Below are 16,453 nucleotides of genomic sequence, written 5' to 3'. Positions count from 1 at the left end.
GATTAAATTATTTTTCTGCTGTGTCTGAATTCAGTAAGCTTGAAATATAGTTAACTATAATTAATTGCCTTGGTAGGATTGCTTCTTTCATCTTACAACAAACATTAAGCACTTTCTGTATGAACTGTTGTCCCTAAGCTTTTTGCCTGTATCAAAACAGATCAGTAAGCAAACAGGCAATGTAAAAAAGGTATGAGACCTCATGGGGCCTCCTCTGCACCATGAGAAGGATGGACCAGGTGAACCATCCACTCAGATCTAAAAGGCTCTTGGGGTGCCTGGGTGGCTCAGTCGGTTGAGCGTCCGACTTCAGCTCAGGTCATAATCTCACAGTTTGTAGGTTCGAGCCCCGCATCAGGCTATGTGCTGACGGCTCAGAGCCTGGAGCCTGCTTCAGATCCTGTGTCTCCCTCTCTTTCTGCCCCTCCCCCGCTCACACTTTGTCTCACTCTGTTTCTCAAAAATAAATAAATGTAAAAAAAATTTTTTTAAATAAATAAATAAAATAAAATGTGCTTTTATCATTTTTATGCACATCACTTTTTGTAACGCTTTGACTCAAGTTTGTGATTCATTTCCAAGTGTGTGTTTGTACATATGAGCCAAAACACACATATTAAAGATGCAGCCTAAAAAAAAAAAGATACAGTTTGTGGAGCACTGTATTACATAAATCACCCAGTGTTAGCGATATCCAGCCCAGTGGAAAGAACGAGATATAACTGAAATCATACATCTTTAAATTCTTGACCTGCCCGAGATTTTACCTTAGTGGTGTTCCTTTCAGTGTCCAACTATGGACAACTGTGTTCAGTCTGAATCACTTGATAACCAAAGGCAAGCAGGGTAGTGATTGAGAATATAGAAAGCAGAGAACACCACATATACCCCCCCCCCCCCCCGCCACCGTGAGTCTTTTCAAGGAAGAGTCAGGACAGTTCATTTTAGACTTCTTAGAAAAATCTTAATATTGACGTAGAATCAAGCTATGACCCTCCAACTACATCTCATTTTTGCTTTGAGGTAAGGTCAAGGTAATTCTCAATTAAGCTTATAGTCCCAGCTAAGAATTTTATTTCATGCTTGCTTGCTTGCTCTCAGATGTGGGCAAGTAGTAGATATTTGGTGATCTCAGAATTATGTTAACTTAGCGGTGCCTGGGTGGCTCAGTCATTTGAGCATCTAAATCTTGATTTCGGCTTAGGTCATGATCCCAGGGTCATGGGATCGAGCCCCATGTTGGGCTCAGCATGGAGCCCACTTGGGATTCATTCATTCATTCATTCTCTCTCTCTCTCTCTCCTTCCCTTCCTCCCTCCAATGCTTGCACGCACGCACTCTCTCTCTTAAATAAATACATAGTTTTAATCAAAAGTAAAGAATTATGCTAACTTAGATTCAGAAGATAACACAAATTGGAGGTCTCGACTCTAATAAACAAATGGTAAAATAGTAAATAAAGGATATTAGATGGAAAACTTCTTGAGGGCAAAAGTCACCCTTGTATGGTCCAATTCAACTGTCTCAATCTCTTGCATATGGTTGTGTGCCAGAACAAATCAATATGCGAACTTTTGGAAACTGTGAGCACTGTTCTTAGAGCAAATTATAAATAAATCATTCCTCAACATGAATAAATCCCTTCCATACGACTCTTTGCCCATGTACTTATTATCTTCTAGGTAGTTCACAGATGTGAATTTTATCTCCCCTTACCTTAGTTTTTGAGGCCAAAGACCAGGTCTCCACTTTGACACCCATCACAGGGTCCAGAACAACCTGGGGCACAGAATAAGGGCTTGACTCATTATTGAGTGATTGTGTGATTAACAAACATGTTGATGGCCCATGTCCTCTGTTCTGCAGCAGGCCTGGCCAAGTGGGACCCAGCAAATCCTGCTTCCCCCAGCATGGCAGCAGCTGACCGGAGTGGCCACCCACACATCAGTGCAGCACGCGACTGTGATTCCCGAGACCATGGCAGGCACCCAGCAGTTGGCCGACTGGAGGTAAGCAGGAAAGCACGTGTGTCTGTGTCCACGGCTCACCCGGAGAGCTGCCAGACTGGCCTGCATTGTGAATTCTCTGGTTTACAGGGAACTTTTGAAATTAAACAGAGTATTAGGTGGGATACAACTACAGTGTTATGAGGGTGAATTTTTAAATAAATGTACCAGGACATGAGAAAATCAGCTTCATTACTTTACGGTCACTTGTCATTTTCGACCCCAAATTCAGTTACATCATTTGATCGCCGGTGTGATCCAGGGACCCGCATCTGGTTGATTCTTGGTTTGTTTCTCAGAATTAAATTCCACTCCCGGAAAACAAAGATTTGTCGGCAGTGAAAGAATGCGGAAGAAAGTCCCTGAGGCTCCTACGCAGTTCTAGAAAGTGTTCTCAAGGTGTTTTGAGACATGGGCACACTGGAGTTGTATCTGCCCTCTCGGGGGAAAGCTGACAGAATGGGGTTTATTTGGAATGGTAAACTCTGGCATGTTTGCTGAACGTGCCTCTTCAGCTAATAGTCATAGCTGATAGATCAAAGTCCATTTTCCACAGACCCCAGAGGCACGTGCTGACGGCCACCAGCACACCATAGCCCTGTATGTTTCCAGAACCCCACCCATCCCACTCACTGACTTCCTCACCAACACCTTGCTCTGTTGTTCTTATGGCCACTTTCCACTTCTCCTTGTACTCTCCACCCACTCCGTCCCAACGCCACCACTGTGCCCCCCGCACCGATGGCAGTCCCCAAGTTGTTTCCGGCTTCCCGTGGCCCTCTGGGCTCTCTCGTGCAGCCCGAACATCCGGCGTCTCTCCACCTTCCGACACTCTCTATACCAAGCGTGGAGCCGCCTTGCAATTTCTTTTCGGATCTAAGAGGCTGTCGTGAACGAAGAGCGCCTGGTAAAACAAGAGGCGTGGAGATAGAAGCCCCAGGTCAGGCCTCAAGTGAAGCTTCCTCTATGCCTCCATTGAATGTTCTGACTAGTACAAACAAGAGAGGACGCAGGCTCTTTCCTGCAGCCCCACTCACTTCCCACCGACAACACCCACCAAGTCCACCCCCACTCATTGGAAGCACGTTCAAACAAGGTAAAACTGGGTTCCATTCTGGTTCTGCATGATCCGAGTGAGGCCTTTATGAGCCTCAGTTTCTTCTTCAATACTGTGGGCATAACAATGCCTACCTCCCAGAACTGCTGGGAGGTTTAAATGAAGATAAACTACAAAGCACTTGACCTGTATTTAACACATATTATACTAGCACCTGGTACATGACAGGCAGTAAATAAATCTGTTATCTTCCCTTCCCCCATTTACGCTGGTTCATGCTCAGAGAGATTGCCTTCCCTCTCCAGCTCATTAGGAACAGTGACCGAGTGGAAAGCTATTTGACCAATTGGTTTTTTCTCCCCCTGCCCCCTTTTCTCCTAAAAGACCATACACATGCCATGCTACTTTTTTCCTTTGTCTTTCAGCATTTATAACTCATTTAACTTCAGCAAAACTCACACAGATTTTCTCATTCCTCCTCCCTCCTCAGCTCCTACCTGGTTACCACAGAGAACACTTAAAGACAACACTTTCTTTCCAATCTCTTCTCCATTTCATGTGTGGGCCAAAGAACATGCACAATCATATAAACAAGAGAGAGAGGTACAGATCCTAGACTTTTCTATCAAAGGAAAAACAATGCCATGTCCGTAGAAGAAATAGCAACAACACAATAAAGAAGCCATAACATCTGTTTCTAAATGTCAATGTCCAAGACTCTATCAAAATCTCTACACAAGTACCTACTTACTTCTTTTTCCTTATTCATCCTTTTCCCCAAGTTGCAAAGATGAATTTTGTAGTATTTTTAAAATTCAAATGAAGTCTCCTTTAACTTTTCATTTCATTGTGTGATAAATGGGCTTTGATGGGCAAGTCGCTGAATTAATCACCACTTGTAATATTTCGTTGGGAAAACAACCCTCTGAGCTCCATACAACCCAGATCCTAAGAACTTTGAAAGAGAACCGGCTTTCAGGATAATGGCTGCCAGCAGCACTTCTGTCCATAGGTGTCTCGTATTAACTTTGACTTAGTACCAAGTTCCATTCACATCTCGTCAACCTTCGGTTAATCTAATTGTTCATTCAGCAAGCATGTCATTAACTGATCAGCTGCTACACGCCTGAGCATTGTGCTAGCCACCGAGAGAATTCAAAAGAATGTTAACACTTCCAAACAGCAGAAACCTACGACTCCTGGTTTCCAAAGCTGTTTTAACAGAAGCGACAAATTCCTCGTTTGTAAAGTGGTATTACAGTATCCTACCTCACAGAATGCAATAACCCATTTAAAAGCACTTGTAAATTCTAAAATAAAATGCACAGCACAGTCATCTGTTTAGGGACTTTAAAAGGTAGAGGGGATAGTTATCTTCTCTCCGCTGAACCTGCAACTTGCCAATTCTTCCCCCGCGAAACGACCTCTTTCTCACTTACCCACAAATCGTGTCGCTGCCCACTCCTTCAGAACATCACTTAAACTTCACCACACCTGGGAGACCTACCTGGTGAGCTCATCTCTTCAACAACTCCCTGAGCTAGTGAGAACCAACTTTTAGTTTTAATTTGGCTTTTAATCGGGGAGGAAGCTTTATCTTAAAAAGAAGCTCCATATTTATAAAATCAATAAAGAGCCTTGTTTCTCCCATCTCCCGCTCAGGAACACCCACGCTCACGGCAGCCATTACAATCCCATCATGCAGCAGCCTGCGCTATTGACTGGTCATGTGACCCTTCCAGCAGCCCAGCCCTTAAATGTAGGCGTGGCCCACGTGATGCGGCAGCAGCCAACCAGCACCACCTCCTCCCGGAAGAGTAAGCAGCACCAGTCCTCTGCAAGGTAGGTGGTGGGAGTTGCCCTTGAGGAGAAAAACCTCAGAAGATTGCAAGTTACAGAGATGTTTTTTAAGTTTTATCTATTTATTTTGAGAGAGAGAGAGAGCATAGAGCAGGGAAGGGGCAGAGAGACGCAGAGACAGAATCCCAAGCAGTCTCCACAATGTCACCACAGAGCCCGATATGGGGCTCAAACTCACCAACCATGAGATCGTGACCCAAGCCGAGACCAAGAATCGGACGCTTAACTGACTGAGCTACCCAGGCACCCCAAAATGTGCTTTCTTTGAAATCTGAGGTCTAAGATAACTCATTTAGCTGCTTCCTGAATTATAAGCAATAATTTTGGTTAATCCTAGACATTACCAGCAGAATAATCTTACTCATTCCCTTTCAATTCAGTCTCATCTCAATGAACTCTTAAAAATCAAGGCAGAGAAAAGGCCACATACTGCATGATCCCATTTATATGGCATTTTGGAAAGGCAAAACTGGATCCAGAGTTGCCAGGGACTACTGGGTGGGTGAGGAGGGGATTGACAAGGAAAGAGCATGAGGGAACTTCCCAGGGTGATGAAAAAGTTCTCTGGATTGGCAGAGGCAACATGTACATTTGTCAAAACTCATCAAACACTTACAAAGGGTGACTTTGTGTGTGTGTGTGTGTGTGTGTATATATATGTATATATAGTCAAAATTGTGTGGCTACAGAATTGCTTCTACAGCTTTCTCCAGCAGCACTGACTTTGGAGGCCCTTAATTGTTTCTTTGGAATAGGTTAATCAAGAGAAAGAAGTCCAGTACATAAAATGTCTAGTGAATTTTGGTTTTACTTCCTCATTTAACCAGGGGCCAGATATTAGGCCTATGGGGTTTTTTTTGTTGTTTTTGTTTTTTTATTATTCTCTGAAGATTAACCCAAGAGCTGACTTCCTTTGAGTTGTCATTCTTCTTCAAGATTCCTCATTTGGGTGTTTCTGACAACCCACAGAAATCCATCTCAGATCTGCGGCAGCCCCGTGACAATGCACCCATGTCATTATTAGACGGGGTGGCAACGGAGGCCACCGCCTCAGTCCTTTGCTCTGTCATGCCCAGCCATGTGGGTGGTCACATGGAATACCAGCCTGACCCTATGCTGATCTTAGCATCCTCATGGCTCACCTTGTCAAGCGGGGGCAGTAAGAACTCTTAGCCTCCCAACCTGTTGACAAGCCCCTCCCTGTTGCCAAGTCACCACCCAGCTGGCTTTATGACGGCTTATTGCCAGTGCTTCTCAAGATCGGTATAATTATACTGAAAGTTTTGTTTTTGCCTATTTTTAAGACCAATGCCTTAGGCAAAACAGAAGGCTCTCCCTTGTTGGGCGGTGCAGCCAGGCTCCCTTTCCTTTCAACAGTGCCAAGTGGAGCTATTTTAACTGCTGGGGTAGTGAAAACATAATCTCAAAATTGTAACAAAGCAAGCAGTAACAAATATATAGATTTATGCTGACTACAAACAGTGGGCCAATGGTATCGGTAAAAGTTAGTGCCCACCCCCCAGAAAGGAACAAGCAACATATCTGACACCAGCTGGATAGAAAATTCAATAAATCTACAGAATTGTTTTCATCTTCCTGCCTTTTAGCTAGAAAGCGCTAGAACCTGTAAGGACATACCAGCATCTTCAAAAGTTTCTTTGGCCTCTCACTGTACAGATATGACCGAGGTCGGCAAAGGTTAGTGGGTGGGGGAAAGATAAGACATTTTTTCCCCAAAGTTACCAGAAACCACAGCTGCCAGTTTGTTAAGGAATTTCGAGTCGATCAAAAACTCCAGATTAACAGGTCCCTGGTTAAGCACACCTTTTCCTCCTGCATCCTGCCCAGCTTTTCATTCCAGCTCAGACAGACTGGTAGACTTCCTATGAGGCTGTGGTGTAAAAAGACGTGGGTGTTTGCGTTCCACGCGTGGCAAAACAGCCATTAGCAAGGACACCAAAGCTTTATGTGGCAAATAACATTTCTTTCAAGTCCCTTCGAAACAAGACCCAAGTACACGACCAGAGAACCACCAGATGGAGCTCAGGAAGCCAGGCCTTGACCCCCGAAGACGGGGCTGCAGTGGAGCAGACAGCCCTGAGGCCCAGGGCACTGCACCTGCCCCCACAGACCAGCCGGGTCCTTGAGCACGAGCTTAAAGCCCTGGCCGCTCCCTTTGTCCTGCTGGGAACAGGCACGTGGCCCCGAACCAGAGCCCAGACAGGGCCATCTGCGTAGCAAGTAACTGAAAGAAAGAGCTTCAGGGGCAGCCGCTTCTGCAATTACAGAAGACACCCGAGCGCCCGAGCCTCCGACTCTTGAATGGAGATCGGGCAAGGCTGGTGTCTGTGGACCTCCTCGGGAGGAGCCGCGGGGCCCGGCCTTCCTCCGTGAGCGTGCGTGGCTTTGTCGTTACAGAAACGTCTCCACCTGTGAGGTGTCCTCCTCGCAGGCCATCAGCTCCCCTCAGCGGTCCAAGCGCGTCAAGGAGAACACGCCTCCGCGCTGCGCCCTGGTGCACAGCAGTCCCGCCTGCAGCTCCTCCGTCACGTGCGGGTGGGGCGACGGGGCGTCCAGCACCACCAGGGAGCGGCAGCGGCAGACGATTGTCATTCCCGACACCCCCAGCCCCACGGTCAGCGTCATCACCATCAGCAGCGACACGGACGAGGAGGAGGAACAGAAGCATGCGCCCACCAGGTGAGGCTGTGCCACCTTCGGACGCGCGGGAGGGAGCAGGGCGGGGGCGCGCCGCGCGCCGCCGCCTCACCGGGTCCTCCGTGGGCGGGCCCGGGCCGCTGTCCATCGTCAGACGTGATGAGCTCTGGCTCCTGGCCCCCAAGTTTTGGTCTTGTCGTGTCCTAGAGTCCTGAAGTGATGTCAAGGGACCATCAAACAGAGTTTCCATAATTGTTCAATGCCAAAACAATCCGGAATCACTTTGGTCTCGAAAAATAGTTCTAGTCTCCATACATTTGGGCGACTTGAGACCAATTGTGCACAACGCCAGTGTATTTCAAGTCCTGTGTGAGCTTAAACATCTCTGCCTTGGGCTGTTGAATTTGTTCCCAGTTGGTCAGGATATTTCTCTAGCATCGCCTTGGCTCTCTCGGAATTCGAAATCATTGTCCAATTAATCAGAAATTTCTCCGTGTCTGATTAACCCAATCTTTCAAGCTGCCAGTTGGCTCTTCACCCAGAGAGCGTTACTGTTTATTCCAAAGTAGTAAGAACTCCTTTTATGCTCTGTATCCCTCCTGGGAAGGGGAAAGGAATATTTATTATATTTGCAAGACTACTAACCCTGGCACCAAAGCCTCTTTTCCTACATTTTCCAGCCAGACTTCAGCAGGGTGCAGTTTGTACTTGGGCTGCCTGATGAGCCCCTGGAGCTAGCCCCTCCGGAACAGTTGGTCCCCTGGCCTTCTGCATCCCCAGGGGCCTCCGGGCCTCGTAGATCCCAAAGGCTCACAACCCCAACTCCGACCCGCTGGCCTCTCCCGCTGGGACCAAGAGTCGGGGACGGGAGGCCTGTCACCGCCGAGCCCAGCGCTTCTGGTCAGCACATACACTGCTCCCTGATGCGAAGCTTAACGTTCACAATTCGGCCCCGGTTATTCATTCCTGATTGGATACAATGTAGCTAATTAGTAATCACCAGTCTTCTTGATTAAATAATACATTCCCACACTTGAGATCATTACCAAATGTACAGATAGATTAATTAAAACAGTCTCACTATAGCTGTTCCAGTCCAGGCTCTCTCCTTCCTGTCTTCATAATGAACTCTATTTTGTTTTGTTATCTCATGACAGACCTAGTACATGTCCCATTCCAGTATCCTCCTTCCCCTCTTAACGTCTCAGCGTGGCCTTCAGTGTGTCTCAGAAGAGAATATAGCGGAACACTTCTGGGGTGGGGGAGGGGAGCACTGGGGGATGTCATGGGGGGTGGGCTGCACTGGGGAGACCGGGCACAGTGTTTCACTCCCCACCTGCCTGTTCCGGGACTGGCCTCGGTTTCCCTTTTTGATAACAGCCCCCAACTTGAGTCAATACTCTGTCCTCCCCAGAGCCTCATGCCCCGCAGCCCAGGAATGTCGTGGGCTCAGGTGGTCCCATCACAAAGAGAAAGGTTTTTCCCAGCCCGGAGCGGTCTGTCCACACGTTTATAGCATTGGCCATGAAACGGGCCAAGCAGCCCCCACACAGCCCTTTGCTATAACTGGGAAAAAGAAAAAGCAATTTAAAAATCTGACAATCAACTAGATTGGACTATCATTTTTGAAGTATGAGATTCGAACTGACACAGAATCTCAACATACGTGCTCAGGAGAGAATTGAATAGTGTGTCTAAGGAAAAGCAGGATGAGAGAGCCGTCTGTCCACCAATCAGACGGCTGCCAGGGCTGAGCACAGCGCCAAGCCAAAGCACAGACTGCTTCCGCGGTGGTCCCCAAAGCCCCAGAAAGAAACAGAACTGAAATTCTTGGCAGCGTGCAAGGACCTTGTTGTAAATCAGTTGAGACCTAGGGGAGGGCACGGAAGGAGACCGTGGCAGGTGCGCATGTGAGGAACAACCACCAGTAGTGACGGTGGCCTACCGAGCATCGGAGCTTCATAAAATGAAAAATGCAGGGGACTGCCTGGGACGTTACACCACATGGGGAAAGCTGCAGAGTGAGGCCAGAGAGGAATCGGGAAGGGTTCCAGCAGTCGGCAGTTGTGACAGGAAGCTCGCAGAATGAGGGGATGGGTGTTTTCTGGAGAGAGATCAAATGACTGTTGCCTTGAAAAAGTGTCTCAAGACCCAAGAAGACAGGAAAGTGTATTTGAGTCTGAGTAGGATAAAACGGAACCCCATAGCTGTTTTATTTATAGACAAACCACTGGATAATGTGATCACATTATTGTGACTGTGTTTTGGAGTGAGAGAAAAACGGAGAGGAAATATGATTACTCGTTCTTAAAAATCAGAATTACCATAAAATTTAACACAGTAAATATTTATTGTCCCCACCAGTGTGAGAGATCATGCTAGGAACTGCAGGTGTTACATAAATAAGGTAGACAGTCTCTGTCCTCAGGAGGTTTGCAGGGTAAGAAGCAAGATAAGACACGTACAAATCATAACACAAAACGGAGTATCAGTCCTGTAAAAACTAGCAGAGTGCTGTGGACATTCAAAGGGAAAATAGCTTGAGAAAATAGCAGGAACAGCGGACTTTCTGGGCTCAAAGGTCCAAAGGGTGCAGGAAAATAGGAGAGGGGGTGAGATTGCAGATTCCAGGAGGTCAGTGGCAGGCAGGGAAGCTGGGGCCTCAGAGGTGGGCTCGTAGCATCCAGAGCGCAGAGGGGCCGCAGATCAGAGACAAAGCAGAGGCAGGGATGACAGGGATTTCCGAATGGAAAGGGGATTTGAGGGTCTCCCCTTCAATGGAGGTGGTCGACTTCAGGAAATACTAAGGAGCTCACGGGAGAGCACCAGTCTTGGGAAAACAAGGATGTACCCCCAAGGGCAGCCCATCGGGGAGCCTCTTGGCCTCCCTCCAGCTAGAAGCTTTTCTTGCCTGTCCGTGTTCCCATTTGAACACTCAAGACTTCCCTGCTCGTTCCCAAACCTGATGTCTCCTGTGCTGTGAGCGTCTCGATCCTGAGCTGCTGTGTTCCCAACCTCGTTTCCTGTTTGCTACTCACCCCAGGACCAGCCCTGGGACTCTGTCTAAAATGCTGATTGCTTCCCCTAACGTGACTCAGCCCCCGTACAGCAGCCAGAGGGTGAGGGGGCCGATGACGCTCACAGAGACGGCGATCATGGTGGTGGCACATGGAGGCCCTTCCACCACCGGTGTCTTTTAGAGCCGGTACGAGGCACACAGTGGCGAACCCACAATGTTAGGCCTATTTGAGGGTGTCACCAAGTCTCTGGGACCAGAGGACATTGCCTAGAATTTTTAGGGGAACGCAAGGCAAAGTCACTATTCCAGACCCCCATATTTGACGCTGTTAGTTGCCAGAGCAGACGGATGGTCACCAGCTCCTACCTGTGAGGAAGGTTCCAGAGCACGAGGTGCAGGCTGGGAGTGAGCCGATTAAAGGGGAGAGAAATCATGACACACATTTACTGAGTGTTCCCATTTGCACTGTCCTGTGTGTCTTTCAGTAGAGTATACAAGGCAAATAGTTCTGCTCCCACTTGATAGATGAGGAAACCAAGACCCAGGAACGATAAGTGACTCACCCCGATTGATGATGTTTCTGAGGAGCACAGTTGGAATTCGGGTCCCATGCCGTGGAAGACACGGCAGTCTCGGGTTACTGGCAAAAATAACTGATTTCTCTTTGGTTATGAACTTGACCAATGTGAACTCTGTCCTGCCCCCTCCTCTGACCACCCCCACGCCCTCACGCGGTCATGCCCGCTGTGTGCAAGGCAGCAGCCCAAGGCTATGGGGGGCCCAGAGTCTGTCCACCGAGCCCCGACTGGGTACCTGGTGTCAGTCACAGTGCTGAGCTCTAGCAGCAAGAAGGGCAGAGGTCAGCTCTTCTGATTCTTTGAGAAGACGTTTTAAGGTGAGGGGACCGATGAAGACCCGGCAGCCTGCTTTTTCTCAATGAGTGGCTGCTGGACTAGGGGGCTCCTTGGGCATGGCTGGAGAATTGTTGTAAAGATAGAAAGTACAGGGGCGCCTGGGTGGCTCAGTCGGTTGAGCGTCCGACTTCAGCTCAGGTCATGATCTCGCAGTCTGTGAGTTCGAGCCCCTCATCAGGCTCTGTGCTGACAGCTCAGAGCCTGGAGCCTGCTTCTGATTCTGTGTCTCCCTTTCTCTCCGCCCCTCCCTGATTCATGCTCTCTCTCTGTCTCAGAAATAAACATTAAAAAAAAAAAATTTAAAAAAAAGAAAAAGAAAGCACACCAATCTGCAGTTTTTCTGGGTGCCCTGAGAGGAAGTCATAGAACCAGTCTTATTTTAATCATTTATAAATGATTTTGATTAGAGGAACATTTGACTGTATGTGCTGAATAAGCCATCTTCTCTCCCTTGAAATCTCCTTGAACGAAGTTTATTGGTGCATATCTTATTATTCAGACTCTTTGCTAACCTTGCCTTGTGCTGAAACTGCCCTTTAGAGGCCGTATCACACAAGCTTCAGTCATGAGGATAGTTTTTTTTAAGAAGTTTTTTTTTAAGTTTATTTTTATTTATTTTGAGAGAGAGAGGGAGAGAGGGAGAGACGGAATCCCAAGCAGGCTCCTCACTGTCTGTGTGGAGCCCGATGCGGGGCTCGATTCACAAACCGCGAGATCATGACCTGAGCCCGAGTCAAGAGTCGGACGCTTAACTGACTGAGCCACCCAGGCGCCCCACGAGGGTAGTTTTTAAAATGTGTGACCAGAGTGGCTCATGTCGACTGATCAGCTAGAAACCATTCCTTCATGTATTCCTTCATTCAGTTACCGGGATATTTCTGGTAGACAGGTTTTCATCTCCTGAGGTCAACAGGGCTCTGTGACGTCCTGCATCCCTTTGTGCGTGTAGGCGGCCACTCCAGAGTATTACCACTGGTGTCACCAAAATGTAAACTTTAAGAAAGTTGCTTCATTAACATCACTCAGTATTTCAGATAGGGATCACTCTTAAAATGTTTGTATAAAAACTATTTGATCCTAAATGTTCTTCTTTCCACTAAATTGCAATTCTGGACCCATAACTGCAGACAAAAGGCATAGTCAGGACACCGATAAGCTGCTGCTCAAAAGAGTTGGGCCTGAAAGACTGACGTGTCCTTGGCAGAGGGGAACACCCACGCTCAGGTGTTACCAGCCAGGCGGAGCCACCCCAAGGTGGACCCCACGTCCTTGGCCACCTGCAGCCATGCCACTCCTCTACTCGTCCTCCTGGTTTATGAGCCTCAGAGAAGAGACTGGAACCCAACATGTGGCATCATGAGAAGGGGCTTTGTTGTTTTGCAGTTTTGTTTTGTTTTTTTAATATGGAATTTATTGTCAAATTGGTTTCCATGCTACACCCAGGGCTCATCCCAACAGGCACCCTCCTCAAATTTTGCAGTTTTAAGTTGCAACACAGCCCCAGGTTGGAGGAGTTCTCAGTCATCCGACTCCTTTCAGGAGACAGAAAGGTGTCAAGCTGACCTCAACTCATCCTCTCTACATCCTCTTCTGTGCCTTCACAACACCCCCGCGGGTTGAGTAGTGTGGCCAATGGGCTGCCTTTTATGAAAGGGCAGCATCTTGAAGAAAGGACCCTCCACCCGACCATTCCCAGCAGCCTGTCCTAACACTGCAGCCTGTGACCAGGCCATCACTGACCCATGGCAGCTTCCACAGGCCAGAGGGAAGAGGGGCGGGACAGTGCTGGGTGTCACACGGGCAGAGCGGTGTTCGGTGGCTGGACTGTAGAAGGAAGTGGAAGGACAAGGAACACCATGCTTGTACTGTGTGTGGTGTGGTGGGGACCGGGCCCGTGGCTCATCCACACCTTGCTTCCAATTTCTCAGGAAGGTGGTCTTGCAAGACTGTCTTCCTGCTGGGGTGTGTGTGTGTGTGTGTGTGTGTGTGTGTGGTAAGAGAGAGACCTACACATAGATATAAACATGTAAATAGGGCGCCTGGGTGGCTCAGTCAGTTGAGCATCCGACATCGGCTCAGGTCATGATCTCTCAGTTCGTGAGTTCAAGCCCCGCATTGGGCCCTGTGCTGACAGCTCAGAGCCTGGAGCCTGCTTCAGATTCTGAGTCTCCCTCTCTCTGCCCCTTCCCCACTCATGCTGTGTCTCTCTCTGTCTCTCAAAAAATGAATAAGCGTTAAAAAAAAATTTTTTCCAAACATGTAAATAATGTAACTTGAACGTATGTGCCAAATTTAAAATGTAGGGGTTTTTTTGTTGTTGTTCTCACTGATGACTTCAAATTGAGAGCTAAGAAATATATCAGAAGGAGCACATTAGCCTGGAGGTATCAGCTTCTGATCCCTGTCCTCACAAGGGCAGATTAAATGTACTCAGCCATGTATTTCTAACTGGGTGGAGGGGGCATGGGAATAGGACAGCGAGCCACACGCATCCCCGTGAAAGTGGTAGAGCCAGCAGCCCTCCTCTCCATCAGCTGAGACACCTGTCAGTGTGAAGGACTCCATGCCCTGTGCTTAGATGTCCCGTGCTTAGAGAAGAACACTGTCACCGGAACCAGAAAGAGGAGTTGCAGTCAGTTTACATTTTCAGGGCTTGTGGGTAGGAAAGGTGGGGTAAAAGGGAAATGGCATAGTGGCAAAATGACAGCATGCTCACGATAACTCAATAGCAAAAAAACTAAACGTGACTACAAAATGGGCTAAGAACTTGAATAGATTTTTTTTTAAGCTTATTTATTTTGAGAGAGAGAGCATGTGCGTGCTTGAGAGGGGGAGGGGCAGAGAGGGAGAGAGAAAATCCCAAGCAGGCTGCATGCTATCACCACAGAGCCCAATGCAGGGCTTGATCCCACAAACCATAAGATCGTGACCTGAACCAAAATCAAGAGTCAGATGCTTAACCGACTGAGCCACCCGGGTGCCCTTGAGTAGTTATTTCTTAAGACACATAAGTGGCCAGCTTTATGAAAAAAATGCTTAACATCACTAATGATCAGGGAAACACAAATCAAACCACAACCAAGTATCACCTTACACCTATCAGAATAGCTGTCATCAAAAGAACAGAAGAGAAGTATGGGCAAGGCTATGGGGAGATTGTAGCCCTTGCACACTGTTGGTGGGAACGCAGTGTAAACAGGCAGCTGCTATGAGAAACGGTATTGAGGTTCCTCCAAAAAATTAACAACAGAGCTACCATTGATCCAGCAATCTCACTTCTAAGCATTTATCCAAAAGAGCGGGATCAGGATCTTGAAAAGACATCTGCACACTCCCATGTCCATTGCTACGTTACTCACAACAGGCAAGAGGTGGAAACAGCCGGAGTGTCCATCATATGGGCAGACAGATGAGGGGTAAAGAAACCATGGCAGGTACATACAATGGAATGCTGTTCAGCCTGAAAAAGAAGGAAATTCTACAATGAGCAAAAAACCTCTTAACACAAGGTTCCTAAAATAGTCAACCCTTAGACTTAAGCAGAGGAATCTCTGTTGCCAGCGGCTCTGAGTTGAGCCAGATGAACGAGCTTCAGAGATGCGCTGTGCTACCGACCCTGCGGCCATAGTCAACCACGCGGTACTATGTACTTAAAATCTGATCGAGAGGATGGATCCCATGTTAAGTATTGTTAAAGTCAGAAGTGGAATGTTCTTTACTGCACGGTCTTGCTGTGAGGATCAGAGATCGATGTCCGTGAAGTACTTCGAACAGCCGCTGCGCATCCTATAAACGCTGCCTGTGACTGTTAATCAGTGTTGTAAGAGACGCCCGGTTTTTATCACATACAGCATTGACCGTGGAATCGGGGCGGTGAAGTACATCATGGAAAGTTTGTTAGTGGAGATGAGTCTTGACCCTGGTCTCGAAGGATGAGGTTGACTGAGATTGGCAAACAGAAATCAGAGACACGCTCCGGATAGGGGCCTACGGGGAGGAGTCACAGGCTAGCATCCGCTCCTCCAGCAAGGTTTCCTCCTTCGGGGCTGATTTCTGTGGCTCCTAGCTCTTCGTTTCTTGTCATCGTTTAAAAATGATGAACATCAGCTATCGCCATCACAACACAATGCAGTTGTGGAATTGTGGAAGCTCTGCTCTTCATTCAGAAGTGATGTTCTGCCGAGGCCACTTAAGCATAGATTTCTCATTCTACGCCCGATTCTCAATTCATGATGAGATTGATAAACGATCAGTAATAATTAGACACTAGTGGAATGAATCCCAATAGAATCAGTATAAATGAGCCTAAAGAATCCGTAGTAATAAATGTCACATGGGTGCTCATTGTTAAAATGACTCATTGAAATAACTGCTTCCCATTCGTTGTCGAATCTGCATAGTGTATTCAGTTAGAGCACAGAGATCTTTAACGGTAGAGGAGAGTAAAAACAGAGCTGTCAAAACTGATTCACCTTTTCCAAACCGGTCAGAGGCAAATCCAAAGAGGTAGGTAAGTTAGCCCTGGACTGTGTCGACCTGTTTGCTCATCAGGCAGAGGGACTTGTCAACTCTGAAAACAAAGGATGAGACCCATGAACCGTTCATAGAGATCTTATCCCACACTCCTTGGTAGGTATCAAGGCTCTGACGTGCGGGACCCTCAGCCTCTGGCGGAAAGGCTCCCTCCCTAGGGGGTTTCCCTAGGAAATTCTCCCAGGTCTTCCAGACTAAGCTGTCCGCTGCTATAAGACCTTTGCCAGCAACTCATTCTTCTTCGGTAATAAGAAGCCCACTGATCCGCCAAGTGGCCCGTTGTGTGTTTAGATTCTGACTCACGCTGAGGTGAAGCTGCTCCACAATTTAAATTGAAAAGTGAGAATTTAAGTACATCCAATTTGAATTTTATTCCAGTTTGGCTGAAATTACTGGTGTGCGTGTG

The 16,453-nt window shown here is 47.5% G+C and overlaps 1 protein-coding gene across 4 annotated transcripts in view; it reads left to right on the top strand.

The window, feature by feature from the left end:
• HIPK2 (homeodomain interacting protein kinase 2) overlaps positions 1-16,453 on the top strand; it is a 188,830-nt gene that overhangs the window by 149,055 nt on the left and 23,322 nt on the right. For all 4 annotated transcript variants that reach the window (XM_060633925.3, XM_060633922.3, XM_060633928.3 and 1 more), the window contains exons 10-12: positions 1,867-2,009; positions 4,726-4,905; positions 7,342-7,623. In XM_060633925.3, the coding sequence (XP_060489908.2) occupies positions 1,867-2,009; positions 4,726-4,905; positions 7,342-7,623 (605 nt within the window). The remainder of the gene's footprint in view (positions 1-1,866; positions 2,010-4,725; positions 4,906-7,341; positions 7,624-16,453) is intronic.

The sequence above is a fragment of the Panthera onca genome, chromosome A2, assembly GCF_046562875.1.
Source record: "Panthera onca isolate mPanOnc1 chromosome A2, mPanOnc1 haplotype 2, whole genome shotgun sequence".
NCBI classification, from domain to species: Eukaryota; Metazoa; Chordata; class Mammalia; order Carnivora; family Felidae; genus Panthera; species Panthera onca.
This window is presented reverse-complemented; position numbering and strand designations above follow the sequence as displayed.